This window comes from Schistocerca piceifrons, chromosome 7 (assembly GCF_021461385.2).
Source record: "Schistocerca piceifrons isolate TAMUIC-IGC-003096 chromosome 7, iqSchPice1.1, whole genome shotgun sequence".
NCBI classification, from domain to species: domain Eukaryota; kingdom Metazoa; phylum Arthropoda; class Insecta; order Orthoptera; family Acrididae; genus Schistocerca; species Schistocerca piceifrons.
Genome location: NC_060144.1, coordinates 386,731,503 through 386,752,433, shown reverse-complemented (window position 1 = coordinate 386,752,433; position 20,931 = coordinate 386,731,503). Strand labels below are relative to the sequence as shown.

General features: G+C 40.6%; 1 protein-coding gene across 1 annotated transcript in view; it reads right to left on the bottom strand.

Annotated features, from left to right (window-relative positions):
* Positions 1 to 20,931, bottom strand: part of LOC124805719 (bumetanide-sensitive sodium-(potassium)-chloride cotransporter-like) — a 621,615-nt gene that overhangs the window by 132,063 nt on the left and 468,621 nt on the right. Inside the window, exons 9-12 of the mRNA XM_047266288.1 lie at positions 15,898 to 16,005; positions 5,899 to 6,022; positions 5,654 to 5,775; positions 1,159 to 1,294 (exon numbers count right to left, since the gene is read on the bottom strand). Coding sequence (XP_047122244.1) covers positions 1,159 to 1,294; positions 5,654 to 5,775; positions 5,899 to 6,022; positions 15,898 to 16,005 — 490 coding nt within the window. The remainder of the gene's footprint in view (positions 1 to 1,158; positions 1,295 to 5,653; positions 5,776 to 5,898; positions 6,023 to 15,897; positions 16,006 to 20,931) is intronic.

Genomic DNA, 20,931 nt, shown 5'->3' with positions numbered 1-20,931 from the left:
ACCTCTCTAAGAGGATCACGTATATGACAGAGAAAAGTGAAAGAAAAAAATCAGGATAAGTGCGAATAGGACTCGCGGATTGTGGATTCCTCATAAACTTACTTATGTATATAGAAATTTCATCCTTCCCGGGAGTCGAGAAATTCAACGACTTTTGCGTTTTATCGATATCGATACTGGGAAGATATCGAAATAGTGACATTAATGGTCGTGTCTTTTGCTGCCATTGACTTGGAAGCTTAAAGTTTTTACGGCGCCGCCGGCCGCGGTGGCCGTGCGGTTCTAGGCGCTACAGTCCGGAACCGCGGGACTGCTACTGTCGCAGGTTCGAATCCTGCCTCGGGCATGGATGTGTGTGATGTCCTTAGGTTAGTTAGGTTTAAGTAGTTCTAAGTTCTAAGGGACTGATGATCTAGGATGTTAAGTCCCATAGTGCTCAGAGCCATTTGAACCATTTTTTTACGGCGCCAAGGGATCATAGACTTAAGTATGTTTCGTAAATTTCAACTCCATACATCCACCCTTTCCTGGAGAAAGGGATCTTAAGAGACAAACAACCTGACAGTTGAATAGAAAATGGCAAAAAAATATTTTTTCATGTGTCGTAATTACTGATTAATAATTTACGGATCTTTTTACCTTACTTGCACTCGGAAACTTTGATTCTTGCCATATTTCATGATTATTGGTTAACGAGAAGTACGCTATAGGTTTTAATGAGTGAGTTTGCGAGTTTTAAAATACGTGACGCAAATGGCCGCATCTTTTGATTGCACTTACTTAGGAGGTTAAATGTTTTACACCGCAAGGATACCGTAGAGTTTAGCATGTGATATAAATTTCAAATTGATACATCTACTTATTCCTGAGAAACAGGGTTCTTAACAGTCGGACAGGAAGAGAGACAAACGGACAAGAAATCGATCCTATAAGAGTTCCTTTTTTACTCTCTGAGGTACGGTTCCCTAAAAACAAGAATATGCTACTGCAAGAAATAACTTGGACATCTTATTGTAGATGAGCTGCAGCGATCAAAATGGAATGCGACAACTCTGATTAAAAAATGGAAGAATATCAAATGCAATCAAACGATAAAGAGGATGTATTTACAAATGTGGGTAGATTACATTACAAGAAACGAGAGTAATGGTGGCTTACCTGGTTTGCGGTAGGAGACGTAGAGGTAGAGGGTGACGACCACAACGAAGGTGATGAGCGCCATGACCCAAGACATGAGGAACATCACTCCGATACACATGAGGGTTCCCAGCAGGCTCACCCAGGCATTGTAGTACTGCAACAAGAGGTCACCATGTAGTGCTACTCGCTGCTGACTTTAATTGTCAGTGATAAAGTTTAACACCTCAAAAAAACTACCATCTTGTGAATTGTACATGTTGTTAGTCCTTCTCCACATATTCACTTCTCAATGCGCTGGATTTTTCCATAGATGGAAGGCATAACGGGAACATTGGTGGTAGAATTCTGCATTTTGCCTGTTCAGAAAACAATCCATTTCCAGAAAATTGCCATTTCGTCATTCTGAAAATGCGTGTCATTCAACGGCTTCTTCATTTGGGAAAAGGGGGAGAAGTCACAGTGTGCTACGTCAGAAGAATACGCAGAATGACGCAAAATTTGACAGCCTACAGTAGCCGTATCTGTGACTGCCCTGTGCAGAATGAGCTGAGGTGTTGTTGTGGGGCAGGAACACCTCTAATGACAGCTTCCAGCGATGCGACGTCTGGTCAGTATACCTCAATCTCGTCAGAATATTTGGATAGTATGCTCCTGTGACGGTTTACCCCCTATGAGATTAATTTATGTGCACCATATCATAGCAGTCCCAGTAAACACTGCCGGCCGCGGTGGTCTCGCGGTTCTAGGCGCGCAGTCCGGAACCGTGCGACTGCTACGGTCGCGGATTCGAATCCTGCCTCGGGCATGGCTGTGTGTGATGTCCTTAGGTTAGTTAGGTTTAAGTAGTTCTAAGTTCTAGGGGACTGATGACCACAGCAGTTGAGTCCCATAGTGCTCAGAGCCATTTGAACCATTTGAACCAGTAAACACTCGGCTTCACCTTGTCCAATGATGGTTGTGTCTTCGCGACTTCGGAGGTGGCAAATCCAATTGTTTCCGCTGCCAGCTCCGCTTCTTTGTCTCAGTCCAAGTGATGCATTCACCATTCGTCCACGATGATTAGATGGCTAAAGACGTCTTCTGGACTGGCCTGACAACGCTATAACATAACCTCTGCTGCCTCGATTTTACAGGCTTTCTGAATGGGTGTGAGCAGTCGTAGAACCCAGCGGGTTGCAATCTTTGTCAAATTCAAAATATCGCGAAAGAGAATGGAAACTGATCAATGGCAAATTTTCACTTTTCCACAATCACTTCGATCGTGATATGCCGGTCTTTCGGCACCAGACTCTACTTCTCTTGAGGTTCTCGTTTCTTCACAGGCTCTTGATCTGCTACTTGTTCACCATTCAGATTTGTTTGACAACACTGGAAGTGTCTGTGCCAGCTGCTCACTGTGTCATTGTACATATCCACCAACGCAGTGTGGATTGTTGCTGTATTGTTCCGCTTCAAATGCAGAAGCAAATGAATTACTGCAAGATACTCAAGTTCATAAAGGGGAAGCTTCGTTTTGTTTTGGATCCTCTAGAGGCGTGTTGCGATATTGTGGCATGAGGATTTCAATGAATACTAGCACTGCAGACATGAACTAACAAGAAAAAAAATCAATTGCGTAACTTTGCGTTTTGGAGGTGATTTCTAAAGCTTTATTACTATCCCTTATACGTGTTCTTTAATGTCATCTAACTGCCATCCATTAGCTGGTACGATGGTCTTTTCTTATCTCTTGGAACCCTGTGTATGACGCTTATTCGCTTGTCTACATGATCTACCTACGTTTATTTCAGTCGCAAGACAGTCGAATTTACGTCTTATAGTCCGATCTGTTTCCTGACTTACCTGTTTTTCTGTATCTCTGAGTAACGATGAATGTCCATGAATAGTTTTTCGCATTTTAAGATCATACCTCACTACCATTTATCAAAAGTGGAAAAACATATACTTATTGTAAACTTTTCTTTTCAGACACATCAAAGGCATAGTTCTGAAAACATTACTTAATTTATCAAAAATGCTCCAGAACATTTATATTCTTCTCGTATTTCTTCTGCTCTCCGTCCAGTGACTGTTATCAGCTGCCCTGAACAAAAACTCGTCAACTTCTTCTATAACTTCTTTGCTGATTTATAGAATGCTCCTTGCGATCTGTTCGTTATTCTCTATTTCAGCCTACTTGCAAAATTCTGGACTAAGATTCTCTATTCGTTTTCTTAATTCATCTGCGCTAGAGGCAACCGGCATAATTTCAGCAAAACGAAGGAGGTTCAGCTGTGCTAAATCAATGCGTAGTCCGTCTTTATCGCAGTCTTTGGTTTTGAAAAGTTCTTCTCTGGCTGTTGAAATAAGTTTTTGCGATGCATAATCTTGTTGGCCACACTCTTAAAAAAGAAAAAAAAAGATGTATCACGAAGGAATTACCCAAATGGGACGACAATCGGTAGATGTGACGTTCGAGGACTTCTCCAACACATGCAGATCAGCAAAAGCGACGGACTTAGGACAGATCCCTGTGGCACTAGCCAGTTAGATTCAGATTTGTTCCTTGTTTCTGGAAATGAAGGAAAACCTTCTGCTTCCGGTTTGCTAAATATAGTGGAATCAGATTTTCCCTCCAACATGACAGAATATATTATTGTTCATTATGTCAAATGCCGCTGCTACATCACAGGAGATACTAGGGCACTCATCGTTTAGACCTTTAAAGTACCTCAAACACGAAATAATAAACTGAAATTACTATTGAGTCTCGTTTTCTCGAGCCATATTATGAGTCTGCACTGAGATCTGATACTGTTCTCGTACTGGTTGCCTTCTCTAAGGCCTTCGACAACACTGATAACAAGGAAACTGAGCTGTAATTGTGAAGTTTCTCTCTCACTTCTTATGAAGCAGTTTTACTAACGAGTATTTTAATTCCACATTTATGTACATACTCCGTCAGCTACCGTATAGTGTGTGGCGGTAGATCACCCCTAACCGCTATTCTCCTCCAACTTCCCTGTTTCATTGGTATATGAAAAGAACGACTGTCAATAAACTTCAGTATGAGGTCTCATTGTTCTGATTTTCTTGGTGTAGTCATTTCGCGACACCTCGTAAATTCATCAGCAACCCTCACGGTGACGCAGTGTAGCATCTCAGTAACACTCCCGGCCGACTAAACGATCCCATAACGAAAGATGTCCGCTCTTCATTGGGTCTCTGTCTCTTCTGTTTGTCTAACCTGGTATGGATCGTAGACTGGTGGACAATTCACAAGCATCGGTCGAACAAGCATTTTGTAAGCCACTTCTTTCGTGGGTGAACTACATTTCCTTGGGATTCTTCCAATGAATCTCAGCCTGTAATCTACTTTCGCTACAATTTGCTTCGTATGGTCAGTCCACTTTAGGTCGCTTCGTATGGTTACTCCTACATATTTTCAGTAGCTGCTGTACACAATGATTTTTTTCCAATAGCGTAATGGTGCAGTAAGATCTGTTTGTCTACTTACGAGCAATATGTAACATTTTTACACACGTTCTGGGTCCACTGTCAGTCCCTGTACTAACCATTATCCATCCGCATGTCTCTCTGTATCTTGTTACAGTCTTCTGACGATTCGTGGAAACATCCTGCCAGAAAGACGCGTTGCATAGTTTGCTGAGTGCAGCACTAATGTTTGGTGCACTGACATTCGTACGTCTACTTGGTGTTTCGTCATAATGTCAGTACTTACTTCTCGTTAATTTAAGAAATGGTGGTACTTCCTCATTCCTCGTTCCATGTTTGTGTATGATGCAGCAACTGCTTTGGAATACCACACTGAAAAGGTTGTGGAGAAGAGTATCGTTTTGACTGAACTTTCCAAGAACTGACAGACACTGGTAACTGAGGATGTTGCACAATTATGCTGGATCACTGATGCTGTAATCCTCACACACTGCAGTTGTAATATGTCCTGCCATGATACCTCTTACAAACGACCATATACTTTCAATTTACTATTCAGAGTTTCTTGTTCTCTCCATGCAATTATAGTATAACTCCCTTTTCTCTTACATGACAATGTAATATTAAATTAAAGTATCATATCCATCGAAGTGCTGAGATTTTTGAGTTTTTTACTCGACAATAAAATAAGAAGTATGATGTGAAAGTCTTTGATTTATGTCTTACATTAAAACTTCACATTACTATCACCTTTAACGCCTGGTACTGTAAAAAGGAACCTCGCTCAGTCACTTCTTCTTCCACTGATATCGTGATACCTTCTTCGTAAGCTGATCCACGGATGAAAAGTCGTTAATAGTTTTAACGAAGCATCAGAAATGTTAGTTTAGGTCTGTAGCTGAGTACTGGACCTAAGATCCGTGTCTTCGTGTAAGGTCATAGATGTTTTTGTTAATCTGACAGTTATATATGACTACGAATTTAAAATAAACAAAGTATATCTTACAGAAAACAGAGGAAGAACCATCATAACCAATGAAAAGATGATATTGTAAAATAAAAGTATACCAGATTGTACCTTGAACGCAGGCCTCCAACCGGGGCTCTTTGATATGGAAGCATGGAAGACGGAGAAGTTGATGAGAGCGTAGGCTGCGAGGAAGAAGTTGGAGAGCAAAGGTGCGATCGCGTTCAGCTGTGCTGAAAAAAAAAATACAAACTCAGATTAATCAGCAAGTTACAGGTCTTATTACAGAAATGTCTCATTCTATCATAATTGTTAGTAGCACCGGTTTTAAGATTATTACAAGTTTTTCAGCTCACCGATTAATATGCATCCGAAGGAAATTAGCGACACGAGAATATAACCTCTGACAGGATCGTTGTTCGCACCATACCCAACGGAGAAGAATCCTATGAATGGATACAGCCTGTCCTTTGCGAGAGCCTAGAAAAATTGAAAACACATGCTTATTGTATTCATCATCAAAGTATAGCAAAACATACTGACATAATTAAGCGATATTGCATGGCAGCATATGCTCTACAAGTCACACTTAATTAAGGCAATTCAGGCATGTGTCATCAATTCATTAATTTTTGAGTGTCCTCGTCCAAAAAGTGCATTTTTCTGGTTCTTTTGACTCATAAGTTTGTACCCATCTAAACATTACAGCGTAGTTCTTCCGATTACTCTTACACTCACTTTCTATAAACAATTCCTCCTGCACAATATCAGTGGCTAAGAACAAAAACTAGCAACCAACATGAGGATGAATTTTGTAAGAGATTCTACCCCAGGGAGTAACCAATCTCCCAATTCTAAGGAAATGAAAAGTAAGAATTCGGTTTCTGTGGACTTACAACATCGTGCAAAGGGGGAGTCGGAGCGTCTTGAAACATACTTAAAACGACAAAGATGTAACATCAAACATAAGAATATATATTGTCTAGCCACCTTTAATGTGCACCCCCCTCTAAAAGCAGGCAAACTAAAAACATTAACAGAATTTCTCAAAAAGAAAAATATTGTGGTAACTGAACTCCAAGAAAAAACATAATCACTGAAACACCTTTTTGACTCAGAAAAATTCCAGATTTTTAAGAAGGAAAACCAAGAAGGAGTATAAAAAAGCCATTATCTTCAACACAGTTAATTGTAAATAAAAATAAATTGAACTCGAGAACAGAATTTAAACTCATAAATGGAAGACTTTCCACATTAACCTTTAAGTCAACATGGAAAATATACACTACTGTCAACACACATGCACCAACAAACAAAATAAAAACAACACAAACAGAGCAAACACAAGAATTTTGGCAAATAATTAATCAGCAAGACATTAGACCGAATTCCGTAAAGAAACAAAGTAATATTGCTTGAAGATTTTAATGCCCAAATCAGCAAAGAACTTCGTCACGTGTAGTAGACAGACATACTGCACATACCGTAACTAATGCAAATGGATAACTACTTACCAGCCTATGTGAAGAACAGGGTATGGTATTAAAATCAATATTCTTTTAGAAGCTTCCTCGTAAGCAAACTACATTGGTGTCACTGAATCTAGTTCTAGGTAGGGAAACAACTTGATCATGTGGTTATAAGTAAACACTCTGCGATAAAATATTCCATGTTAAAATCGCTAAAAGTGCTTGTTTGGGTTTAGATCGTTATATGCCCATAATCAAGTTCAAAATTAGACCCACAGTTAGAATAAAGAATCAGTACCAACGAAAGAAGTTTGACACACAGTGATTAGCCAAGGACAGTGATTCTAAAACAATATTAATACGATCAGCAGAAAATGCCATTGGCCTCAAAAATAAATAGACAAATAAATAAATAAATAAATGAACACCCTAAGTGGAATGATGAATATGGTGAACTTGTCCTCAACAGACAGAGAGCCCGGACATCTGCAACGCAAAAAAGGTAAGGATCGAGAAGCCTTTATATAAGACAGGAAAGCAACATCAAAAGTTCTTCAGAGGGTCACACTGTATGATCGGTTGAGCTCAAAAGAATCGGAGTTTAAGTAAAACACCGTAAGTCAGTTCTACAAAGTATTCCAAACCAGCTCAATACACCAACAAATTTACGTTCCAAGTATCTAAAAACGCTCAAAACCGTATACAAAAACAACGAAAACTTTAAAATACTTGCAGAACATTTCAAGCAATAACACAACTGCAACCTACCAAAGAAAACAATATGATAGCATGCATAACAAAAATAATTCAAGAAATTTGGAAAACCAGCAGACTCCTAGCTGGATAGACATCTGCCTTAATACATCCCCTACAAAAGAAGGGAGATAAAACTGATGCTAACAAATACAGAAGGCTCTCCCCGTTGTCAGTGACCTGTAAGACTTTGTAGAAGGCCCTTTTAAACAGAACTGAAACAATACTTGAGTCATAGTTACGTGAACGCAAAGGAACGTACAGGATGAGAGGCAGGAGAGAGATCATGTGTAGAAAAAGTCACAAATTTAAAGCACAACTTAGAAATATGGAAAATCATAAACTTGAAATAAGTTTTGACATTTGTAGACTTTAAAAAGATACACGATTCTATTGATGGAAATATATCACTCGATATTTTAAAAGAGTTTGGTGAAAGTAATAAAACAACAGACATATTTAAAGCAACTTTAGTCAAAAGCAAAATTTATGCGAGAACTGTCAGATAATTGTGAAACAAATTCTGGGGTAAGACAAGGAGATGGTTTATCGCACCTACTTTATAACTGTGCATTAGTGAAAGTGGTTAGTGATTGGAGGAATTCCATAAATACTAACGGTATACAACTAGGGAGAACGCCGAACAAGACCACTGTACAATGTCTAGCTATTGCAGATGACATGGCACTTACTACAGACTCACTCGAAAACGCACAGAACTACAAAGTCGAATAGTAAAAGTACAGTTACAAACACCATTTGAAAAAATGGAATTCATGACAGACATCGATAACGCACCTCAAAAGCTTAAAATAAATAACAATACAATATCTAAAGTAGACTATTAAGTATCTAGGAGAATGGGTATGAAACAACACGAAGGAAAAGACAGAAATAGAGACTACCCTACATAATACTGGGAGGACTTTTCAGATATCAAGAAACATGTCTACCAAAAATCTTTATCCTGAAACACAAAAGTGGAACATTATGGAAGAGTGGTCATACTAGAAATACTCTATCCTGTGGGAACTCTTAAACTGACTACGAAGGGAGAGCTGTAGAAAATAGAAGCAACTCAAAGAAGAACCTCAATACAAATACTAAGAGCCAAAATCAGCAGCAAATTAGAGCACAGATAAATAGAAAATTATTCCGTGAACCCATATGCAGGACAGATAATGGCAGAATAACTAAACAAAGCTCTGACTTCCTAAAGAATCACAAATCCAAAATCACATTGGTAAGAAAAAAATATGAAGAAACATCAAAATATGGGAGTCGACATGGATACAATAAGAAATAGAACACAATTAAAAGGCAGGCTTTCAAGACAGGAAAAAATTGAAAAACTGGAAGAAAATGAGCACAGGAAAAGGAGGAACAACATTCTCGAAAGATGAAAACAGTGTGAGCCCAAAGAAAACTACAGGTGAAAACAAAGAGAAATGTTGATTAATTGTACCCCTAGAAGTAAGAAAATAACTGGGGGGGGGGGGGGGGAGGGGTACACTAATCTATAACAGAACCAAATCACAGCATGCCGTTACGAACGAGGGAAAATATACGGTCTCAGAATATTCCTTCTTACTATTCAGTCCTGATGAAACTTTTGAAGGGTTTTGTTTAATCTTCATGCTTCCCATTTTTTGTCATAGGAAAAAAAGCTCTTGGTAAGTTATCAGCGATGCGACAAAAATCTTCCTGACAACACGCTCGTTACACGTGCTGCGTGTAATATGCCAGATGATAACGAAGGCAATCGCTGGTCGCCTGCAAATGGCTGTCTACCGTTTTTAAAAAGGAAACGTTCTTGTTTCCAAGTGCCCTGATAATAATGTTTGTGTTTCTTTTATGTCGTTTGCTATCGAGACCAGCGCTTTTCATTGGTGTACACGAATTTTGTTGGAATATCAGAAACGTGGAGGCTGAATAATTTAAGAAAAAGAATGTGGCGCTAAGTTGTTACACTTTTTAAGATTCCAAACTCTCTATTCAAACGGCACAGTATAAAGAAGGATGGAGAATAAAATAAAATAAATGTTAGATGACGATTAGTTTGGTTTGAGGAAAAGTAAAGGCACCAGACAGACAGTTCTGACATTGCCCTACTAATGAAAGCAAGATTACAAAAAATCAAGACACATTCATGGGACTTATCGACCTAGAATAAGCTTCAGACAATTTAAAATGGTGAAGAAATTTGAAATTCTCAGAATAATAGGTGTAAGCTATAGGGAAAGAACAGAAAACAATAAGAATGGAAAACTAAGAACGAAGTGTGCAGATTAAAAAAGGTGCAATACAGAGAAGTAGTAATGGAATGGGCATTCTGGATCAATTTGTCCTTTGACTGCCGAGTTGCCTACAAGTTGTGGCAAAAGCGTAACGTAATGATAAACCCTGCCTCTCTTAAGTCCCACACCATTCTGAAGCCACGCCCCTTCCTCTCCTCCCTCTTTTTTTGGAAATAGGTCAATCAGAGAGCAATTAAGAAAACACTTAGCTCTCCCAAAAGCGGTTCAGAATTTTGTTGTAGAATCACATTTCTCAACTCCTTTCTAAGCCCTGTCCCTGTAATTCATCTACGAGTCATGTGATATCATCTACACACATGTGCCAGTATAAGACTTTACATTTTTTTTCTGTGATATCTGCAAAAATTCTGTTTTCATTGTGATATTTGCTAGTATGTATGACGTTGGTTTTGCATTCTAATGCCTTTATTTTTAAACAGTTGAATTGTTAAATTTGATGTATTTCTGCTCAGGATTATTTTTGTGATTTGTATCAGTTCCTATGTAACGGTATTTGGGGTTTTGGGTTTTCTGCCAGTTGTTCTTTTTTGATGTTGATTGTGTCACTGAGTGGATTAAAGTGTATATCTCGCACATCAAAGGAGATCAGTTTTGCAGTTGGCAGGATGTGTGAATCTTTTTGTTTTGTGATTAATGCTAAGGAGTTTTATATAGTCCTGTTGTTCTCTAGTTTATAATGTTAAGCTAAGTAATAATCTCTAAACTTTGCAGTGTGGCATGTGTGACCACTCTTGAAATTGATAACTGATCTGAAGGGGTTATTTTCTATATATGTCTTCGACTGGATTCTGTGTTTTGGTGACACCTCTTTGTTTTGTAATAATGTTTGTTTCAGTATTCTTGATCAGGTATTTGATATTTTTAATGTATTTTTCAATTTCATTTGGAATCTAATAGATGGATCAGACTTTGGTTTTTGGACATTATTTTTTTTAATAATTCATCTCTGTTTTATTCGGATATTCCCCTGTAACTTATAACTATGAGCACCACAGTATTACTTTACCTGATTTTGTAGCTATAGTCCCCTTTTTCTTGCTTTTTCCTTTATAGATTTCAATATGGCTTCTTTGTTATCTTACTATTTGTTTCTATGAGTTTTGCAGTTTTAACAAGGTCATTTACTTGTTTTATTATGAATTTCCTCATTCGTCCTATATTTACATTATTGTTCTTCCTTCTTGTGCTACAGTACTTTCTGTTTCTATTATGATGTTCCTATTGTGTATGTGTGTTCCTTTTACTTGTTAATGTTATAGTATCAAATGAGATTAAAAGTCTGATAGACAGCCAACCAGCATTAAAAACAAATTAAAATAATTTCTGAGTGACAATTCCTTCTAGTCAACAGATGAATTTTTAGATATGAAATAGTAATTGTAAGAAAATAATAATAATTTAATTATATCATGTGAATAAAACTTACGTTAAACTGACATGTTACAAATGGTTACAAAATGTATTCATGATGTGTTAAGCAAGTATTAATATCATGTAATGAAATGTATTTAAAATTTTTCCAAACAAGTATGTTTCCACTTTACTTAGTTGTATGACAGTGAGATTCAATACTCTTTGGTAAAAATGTCTTCTGGAAGTTCTACTGCAGTTGTTCTTTCATGAACATACTTAATTATGGTTGCTGCTTTCTGTTGATATTTTCTGAGCTATCTGTTCTGTTTTGTCTACCATATGTCATAGGATTGTAGGATTCTTCACGTAAATAAGTATCTGCAAATGAAAATTATATATTTTTTGTTTAGGTCAAATTTTTTTTGCATATAGTTCCCTAATTTCACTACTAACCAATATCTCTGTGCTGCTAACATAGCTTTGCACGATGCTTGAGAATCACTACTTAACTTTACCCAAATGTAATTTGGACTCAAATAATACTGATTACACTTTTTATTGATTTTAAACTTTTTCATTATTGATATGTATGAGGGGCTTCTTGCACGTGTTGTAGGTCTGCAAAGGGTATGCTTAACAGACAAGGGCGGCCATTTCATAGTTTTTAGGGCGGCCTGGACGTGGGGATATGGTGTATCTTTAATATTTTGTAAGACGAATGGCAACTCGTAAGTAGCCTTAAAGAAGATCCAGTTCCGATCCTGTTAAAAACCTACGTAATACCGATTTTAAATCTTTTTCCCTCATAGCTAAACGGGGGGGGGGGGGGGGGGGAGGGTGTTCCGCATTCCCCTCCCACTCCACAACCGTCGCCCACGAGAATAGGCGCCCTTGTTAACAGTCAGAAATAATATTATATATTTGAGTAATGGCGCGACTGGTGCGTTTCAAAGAAATAATATTGTTGATATTTGCAAACATCCTTCCTCAGCTGCTGATCAGTCATGTCGATAAGAACAGATCTTATTTGCTCCCACAGAACATAGCTTCAGCGAAGGCTAAAATCGAAACTAAAACGGAGAGAGGTGATGCGTGGTTAGCACAGTGGACTCGCATAAGGGCGAACTACGGTTCAGATCAGTTAACGGAGAGCAGGGAATCAATGACGATAAGGACGTGATATCATCATTGACAACAGATTCCAATCGGAATTTAAAGAAAGATAGGAGGATATTTTTGCTTATTAATCGTTACAGGACACAGATTTCAATTTATGTAAGCAGCCAGTATCAAACATTCATCCCTGAAACTGAAAATGTTGCGTATGGCTGGACAAAGTTCAAGAGTATTGTATGTACGCCTTTGACAGATATGTGCCGAACACGGTTGTGAAGTATGGAAAAATGCACTGTTGTTTTACAATTGTGTTGGAAAGCTGCTTCAAAAACAACGTAGCCAAAGCCTCGAGCACAAGCAGAAACAGAAAGAAACGGAGAATAGCGTATGGCGAACTATAAGCGAACCAGTCAACGAATCCGAAAGTAAAACTCTATCTAGCGATCTGACAATAAATTCTTTGACATTCCGTTAAAACAGCAAACAATGAAAGAGATTTATCCAGAGACTCAGCGACTGTAACGAAGTTGAACGAAGGATGACAGAGAGAAGATCGAAACATTAAGTTCCTTCTTCCAAAACAGTTTCGCTGAAGATGGTAGTACTGCTGTCTCTCCTTACAATCTTCCCAAGAAATAGCAATAATCAAGGTTAGTGAACGTGTGATAGAAAATCAGCCAAAATCGCTCAACAGACGGGACAGGCGACTGGACCAAAACGAGTATACGTAGGGAAAGCGAAAGAGCTTGCTCCTCTTCTAGCTGCAGTATACCGCAGGTGACTGGCGGTACGAACTACGAAACGTTTCAAGTGATTTCAAACCTGCGCAAATCAATTTTGTTCTCAAGAAGGGGCATCGAAGAAACACACAACTGCTACACAGTTTTAGAATACATTTTAAGGTCCTGTATTCTGAACTTTCTGTGGACCGAAAACCCACTCTGCAGGAATCAACATTGATTTTACAAATAAGGCACGTGTGAAAAACAACTCACTCAGTTCGACCACATTAATTACTGGCGCTCAGGCTGATGTGTTCCCCGACTTCCGTAACGCGTTAGATAGAGTTCGGCTTTGCTGCCTAATCAACAAAGGACGAGCATACGGAATATCGGACCAACTTTGTGAAGTTTGAGGAGCTCCTAATTAATGGAACACCTATATACGAGGGTTATTCCAAAAGTAAGGTCCGATTGATTGCCAAATTGAAACCACAGTGAACATCAGAAATGTTTTACTTGTAACAATTAGCTACACCTTTCAGCTACTTCTCTACGTAGTCGCCGTTCTGACTTAGACTTTTGTCATAGCGTTGTACCAACTTTTCAATAGCCTCATCATAGAAGGCAGCCGCCAGTGCTTTCCGCCAATTCTCCACGCTGGCCTACACCTCGTTGTCTGTGTCAAAATGTTGTCTTCAAAGACAGCGCTTCATGTGACCAGAGATGAAACTCAGGGGGAGACAATTGCGGACTGTATTGTGGGTAATCTAACATTTCCATTTGAAAACGATGCAGGAGCATCTTCATTGCCCCTGCAGAATGCGGCTGAGAATTGTCGTGAAGACGAAACAGCACGACAGTTATGTAATGTTGGCTGCATAGCTTCAGGCGAAATTTCTCACCAGGCCCTCGTACTTGGCGGCAGACACTATTTTCTAGACATCTTTACGCACTCACTGCGAGCTCAGAAATGAGAAGAGCGACGTGATGCTAACTGGGGTTATACTAGAGACACTACCCAACACATCTGTGCAAAGCTTTATCGGATTTTCATAGTCGTTTCCATTTCGCGACCGATCGGACCTTACTTTTGGAATAACCCTCGTATATCTTAAGAGAGAGAGAGATCTTCAGACGTAAAAGTAACTTCGGGTGAAAAAAAAGAAAAAGACACACCACGAAGGACTTATCCCAATGGCACACGGCGTGAGTTTCTTCTGATTTTCTTCGTGCTTGCCACACCCTTCCTTGCCCAGCAAGGTCGCCGAATCTCTCCCCAGCTGAGAAAATTTGGAGCATTTTGGGCAGGACTCTTCAAATAGCTCGGTATTCTTATCTAACGTGCCAATTGCACGGAATTTGGCACGTTATCCCTCAATGGGACATCCAATAACTCTATCAATCAATGCAAATCCGGATAACTGCTTGCATAAGAGCCAGACGTGGAACATCGCATTATTGACTTACTCAATCTTTGAAAATCTTTCTATTGCATAAATCATCCAATTTTTGTGAAATTGTAGTTTTTGTTTGACAGCACATGCACATCACATATGCCGATTCCCGTCCTATTCGGATAATTCCTTCGTGGTGCGTCTTTTTTTGTCTTAGAATGTATGTAAATGTTATTTTATTCATGTTGGATCGTGAGAACTCCGCGGTCGTTAACGATAGTAGCTGAAAGCTTTAGTCAGTAACGTCGGATAATTAATGAGGCTGTTAGCGAATGATAATGTTGTTTATAGTCGCAGAGCTAGAAAATTTCAGCTAATTGCAGATAAACGTGTAGAGGATCGACGCTTGACACAAGACTGACAGTTGAACCTCAGGATGTGTGTGTGTGGGGGGGGGGGGGGGGGGACTGTTTCAAATGGAACGAGTACACAAAACAAATGTTAGGAAAGGCAGATGCCAGAGTGAGATTCTTTGGAAGAATTCTCAGGACGTGTAGTCCATCCACGAAGGAGGCGGTCTACAAAACCCTCGTCTTACTGATAGTTGAATACTTCTCGAAATTCTGACAACCTTATCAGATAGGACTGATGGAGGACACAGAGGAGATCCAAAGAAGGGTAGTACGTTTCGTCACTCGTTCGTTTAGTACGCGTGAAACCATCAAGGTGATGCCCATCCAACAACAGTGATAGACGCTGCAAGACAGACGTTGCTCATTTCGGTGAGATTTACTGTTAAAATTTCGAAAGCATAAGTTCCTAGGAAAGTCAACCAATATACCGTTTTCTCCTACGTACACCCCGTGAAAAAGATTACGAACGTACAATTAGAGAAACGTCAGCTCACACGGAGGCTTCCCGCGCATAATTGGCCAGTGGATTTGGACAGGGAGGAAGTGGCAGTGGCATAAAAAGCATCCTCTGCCACACATAATAAGGCGGCTTACCAAGTATAGGCGTAGAGGCATCCTTGGTTCACCCTACATGAACTCAGTGATAAGTGTGGGGATGTAAAACTGCAACTTTCCCGCCCCTGTCTCTGTATGACCACAGGTAATGCTATGCACCCTCACAGTATCAAATGCGGCCTAACACGAAAACCAGCTCAAGAACAGTATATCTGCGACATATGCATTGGACTTCCCGCCACGCTAGTAGAAAATTACTTACCTGTAAAACTCTAGGAGCTCCCACGAGACTTGCAATAGCTGACGATAGTGCCGCTGCGAAGCACCCACCGTAGATCAGAGGTCCCCACCACGACACCAGCTCCATTACCTGAACATGATAAACACTTAACGGTTATTAAGCCACTGAATCAGAAATGTAGATAAACTGTTACGAAAATAATAAGATCGTTGCATTAATGTCTGATGAGGTGGATGAAGTAATTCGAGGGAGCCGGGAGACGACAGTGTTCCATTAGAAATTGTTAAAGCGCTAGAAAAAGTAAACATATGAAACTTGTAATTTGCTTACATAATGTCGAAAGAAGACAATTTCCAAATATGGAGCAATTTTTTAATTGTTGTATTTTAAAAGAAAGGAGACAGGCAAGACAAGCTGTAGGACTATCTACCTATAAGCCTGATACACAAGATATTCACTAAAATATTATCAAGCGCATAGAAATAAACCCATGCATTTTGATCAAGCGAAGGAACATGTTGGCTTTTAGGGTGAATATAGCATGACAAACCATTCACATGTTCTGAACGAAGTTGCGGAACAGACGAGTCAGTACAAACACTTGGAGTCTACAAGATGCCCTGGAAATGTGGCCAACTTACGTCGGACATATAGTGCGCTCATTCAGAGCAACGCAGGAAGGAGCATGCGAAGTTTTATAGCCTACACCAGCCCGAAAATTCCTCTCTAGATGAGTATGTTCTAGAAAACAGTAGCCGGATCGAATCTGACGAAACGTATGTCGTGGCTCGCACTTATGGCTTCTGGGACCATACAGTTAAAGAAGCCATCGAATTGAAAATCACTGAAAACGTCCTTAACAGAGATGGTGGGCTGTGGCTCAGCGCGGCGTGAGATCCAGCGAGCGCGAGGAAGAAGAGGGCGCAGCATAGGCTGAATCAAGGCATGCCCATATATAGCGATGAAAGCTCATCTGTGGCTCGTTCCAACAAACAAACAAAAAATATATATAACGCATTCTGAAGCTATTTGTGGGGCGACGGTAATTGTACACTCCGCGCACATCAAACAAAACGTTTACTGTGTCAAATGCATTAAATAATCAAGTAAGTCGTGTATCTCTATTCACTGGTTGCGAAATCTATTAGTGTACTCTTGAATGTATTCCGTCGCAAAGACTATTCGTAACTGATGGGGTTTCAAAATATTTATGAAGTTACTTATAAAAACAATTGACAACTGGTTTGCGTCTCTTAAACTCTGTATGAAATGCGTCCCTAAACAGCTTACTGATAAGGCTACAAGCAAGATTATGAAAATCAGCACGTGGAAGTTGGTCCAGTAAAACATAGAGGATTAAATATGCTTGAAGAAAATTGTTAGCGTACTATTGAGGAATCCCAGTAGCCGAAGATATTCCTAATTTTTATGTTATCTTTGGACTTGTGATCGTGTTACATTCATAAAAGGTAATAGGAAACACATTCACCCTCAGTCACCAGTCGTGATATTTATTAAGAAGCAGGATACATATCTATTCCCAAATATGTATATTTAGGTGCTCCACATTACTTCTGTTATCACTTGCACGGACTGTATGTATGGCACACGTTACGAAAGATAGATTTTGCACATTACACTGGTTTCCGTACATACAGGGTGATTTTTCCATCGCGTACAAAATCTACGGATTGATCTGTGAGAGGATACGGAACAAAAAGAAGGTCTAATGAACTTAGGTCCGGAAATACATGGTTTGCACTTATTCAGTCGTACTTTGTTACAGAGACTGCGGTCTAATATGCGCTGTTCCATGCAGCCACAGTTACAGCATCCTTGGTTTCCTCCTAGAGGGTGGTACTGTTCATCATACATCAGGCTCTAACGCCCTCTCCCGCCATAGTAATTGGTAATGTTGCGTCCGATTCACTTCTCTTGCTGACTCACTTTGTAATGGTGTGATGCAACTTTGTACACAGTGGTCCCATATTCGAATCGAGAGCTTACCGACATGGTGTTTACTTACGGAAACGCAAATGACAACGGGAGCGGGCAGGAAGGTTGTATCAGGAGACCTATACCCGCTGACAACAACAACAACATTCAAAATGTTTGCAACAGTGTTTCGCCGTTTGTCTGAGACAGGGTCGTTCCAGGGAGCAGGAAAACATGAAGGGTGAACCCGAAATGTTCGGACACCAGACTTAGAGGAAAATGTGATTAACATTGTGGAAGGCGAACGCCGTGTCAGTACCAGGCAGTTGGCCCGCCAGTACGGGGTAAGCCAGATGACCATGTGGAACATTCTCCATGACAGTTGTTATTACCCTTATCATATGCGTGTGAAGGGCTTACTAGCGACAGATTTTCCACATCGAAAGCAGTTTTCTCACTAGTTTGTTCACCAGGCAGCCACAATTCCAGGATTTGTGTCATCCATGCTATTCACAGATGAGACCACCTTTAGGCGGAGTAGTATCTTCAACTTTCATAACTCATTTGTAGCATAGTTTGCAGAACCCTCATGGAATGGTGACAGTGAATAATCAGCATTGATGGAACCGGAATGTATAGGATGGGATAACTGGCGACAGTATTTTGTAAGCAGTCTTCCTTGCACATCGCCTAACAGGCCGGAAATATCGGCGTTTCTTGCGGGTGACTCTGCCTCCCTTGCTGGAAGAAATGCCTTTATGATTCGAATGGTTATGTGGCTGCTACATGATGGTAGCCGTTAAGGTCCAGACGCATCTCAATCGTGTCTTCCCTGGTCGATGGATTGGACGAGGGGGTCCAGTTGCATGGCCTGCTCGTCGACCGGATCTCAACACGTGTGATTTCTGGTTATGGAGCCATCTCAGAAGTATCGTGTATGCAGAGCCCGTTTCAGATGTGCAGAGACTGGAGCAGCGTATTCATGCTGCCTTTGTCACTGTTCAGAGACAGCCTGACCGATGTGAACGTGTGAGATAGATCATGCTACAGGGCGTACATGTATGCGTTGAGGCATATGGAAACCATTTTCAACACATACCGTAACTTTGGCTGCATGGTGCAGCGCGTATTTGACAGCAGTCTCTATAACAAAATGGTTCAAATGGCTCTGAGCACTATGGGACTTAACATCTGTGGGCATCAGTCCCCTAGAACTTAGAACTACTTAAACCTAACTAACCTAAGGACATCACACACATCCATGCCCGAGGCAGGATTCGAACCTGCGACCGTAGCAGTCGCGCGGTTCCGGACTGAGCGCCTTAACCGCGAGACCACCGCGGCCGGCTCTCTATAACAATGTATGACTGAAAAACCATACATTTCCGGACATAAGATCACTGGACCGTTCTTGTCGATCAATCATTTGAGTTTGTACACGATGGAAAAAGTCACCCTGTATATTAACATTTTGAACACTTGTGGTTCGTGTTTTTGTGTCGTACACAGGTCTTCAAAATGTTAATGCAAAGGCTACTCATAAATTTATAATTATCACTTGGAAAAATCAAGCTGTGAGGATGAGACCTGGCAGTAGTCGCCCTCCACATTTTCACCCTTCACAGCGGCACCTGTTTCCCAATGATTGATGGTTTGGCGGAGGAATCGGTCGTAGAAGTCTTCATTTTCAGCGTTCAGGAAACCTCCCACCTTGAAAATCATCATTCTGGAAAGGCCTTTCATACATTAGATTCTTCACTCAAGGAAGGAGAAAGAAGTCACTGGGTGTCTTGTGACGAAGATATGAGTGATGGAGGGAGGGAGAAGGGGGAAGGGGGGAGGCACAATTTGATAGCTCAAAGAAGCAACATGTGTGGCTGTATCCTGTGCTGGATGAGCTCGGTCGTTGTCGTTGAGGAAAAACATTGCCATGACGCTTCATCGTCACAGACTCCCCTAACCACGTCAGGAGATTACTGTCCTGTGACAGATCACACAATTACAGTCCCAAAAACAGTCAGCGTTGCCTTTCCCGATCATGATTGGGTCTTATCCCTAGACGAATCCATATGTTTGCACTACTAGCTTTTCTCCTTTGTCTTGTGGCCATATAGCTCTCGTCTATGGTAACTAGGCGGCTAAGGATGCCTTTTACATTTGCCTGTCACAGTTGCACATTTCCGCTGCTGCTTCAGTTTGACGGATCCTTGAATGGGGAATCCAGCGAGAAGCGACCTTTGTCAAGTACAAGATGTCAGGGCAGATGTTGAATACTCATCCGCTACTGAATTTTACTTTTTCCACTGGGTTATGACACGTCAGTCTTCCAGGGCCTCAACGTCTCTTGTAGTAGTCGCCTCTTCACAATGATATGGTCTACCACTTTGTTTTTCATCACCAAGACTACACTGATCACACTGGAAGCGTCAGCACCACCTAACCAGTGTCATATGATGGTTTACTATGCCACATACTTCCCCAACTCGGCGTGCATTGCCATGTCGGCTGCGCCACGTTGTCTTAGCTCCTCTAGCGGCTCGCTATGAAACTGCGGCGCGGGGAAATCGGTGTTTACCAGGACTGCAGACGTGCACCAAGTTGTTATAACTAAAATGCAGCTCCTTGAAGAGGGCTGTAATTATCGTGGCAGCGAAATTTGGTAGATATTCACCCTTGACAAAATAATTAGTTCTAATTTTGACCACCAGGTCCAAATCTGGAGCTGTGTCCGCAGCTCGTGGCTTCGCGGTCGCGTACTCGCTTCCCGAGCACGGAGTCCCGTGGTCGATTCCCGGCTGGGTCAGGGATTTTCACCTGCCTCGAGATTACTGAGTGTTTGTGTAGTCCTCATCATTTCATCATCATTCATGAAAGTGGCGAGAATGGACTGAACAAAGGTTGGGATTTGTATGGGTGCTGATAACCGAGCAGTTGACAGCCCCACAAACCAAACATCATCATCATCATCATCTGGCGCTCTGAATGCAAGAAAGACGAACAGGAATGGGACATGGGCAGAAAAGGCGAAACAAATGAGAAAGGCATAATGTTACCTTTATTATTCCAGAATGAGATTTTCACTCTGCAGCGGAGTGTGCGCTGATATGAAACTTCCTGGCG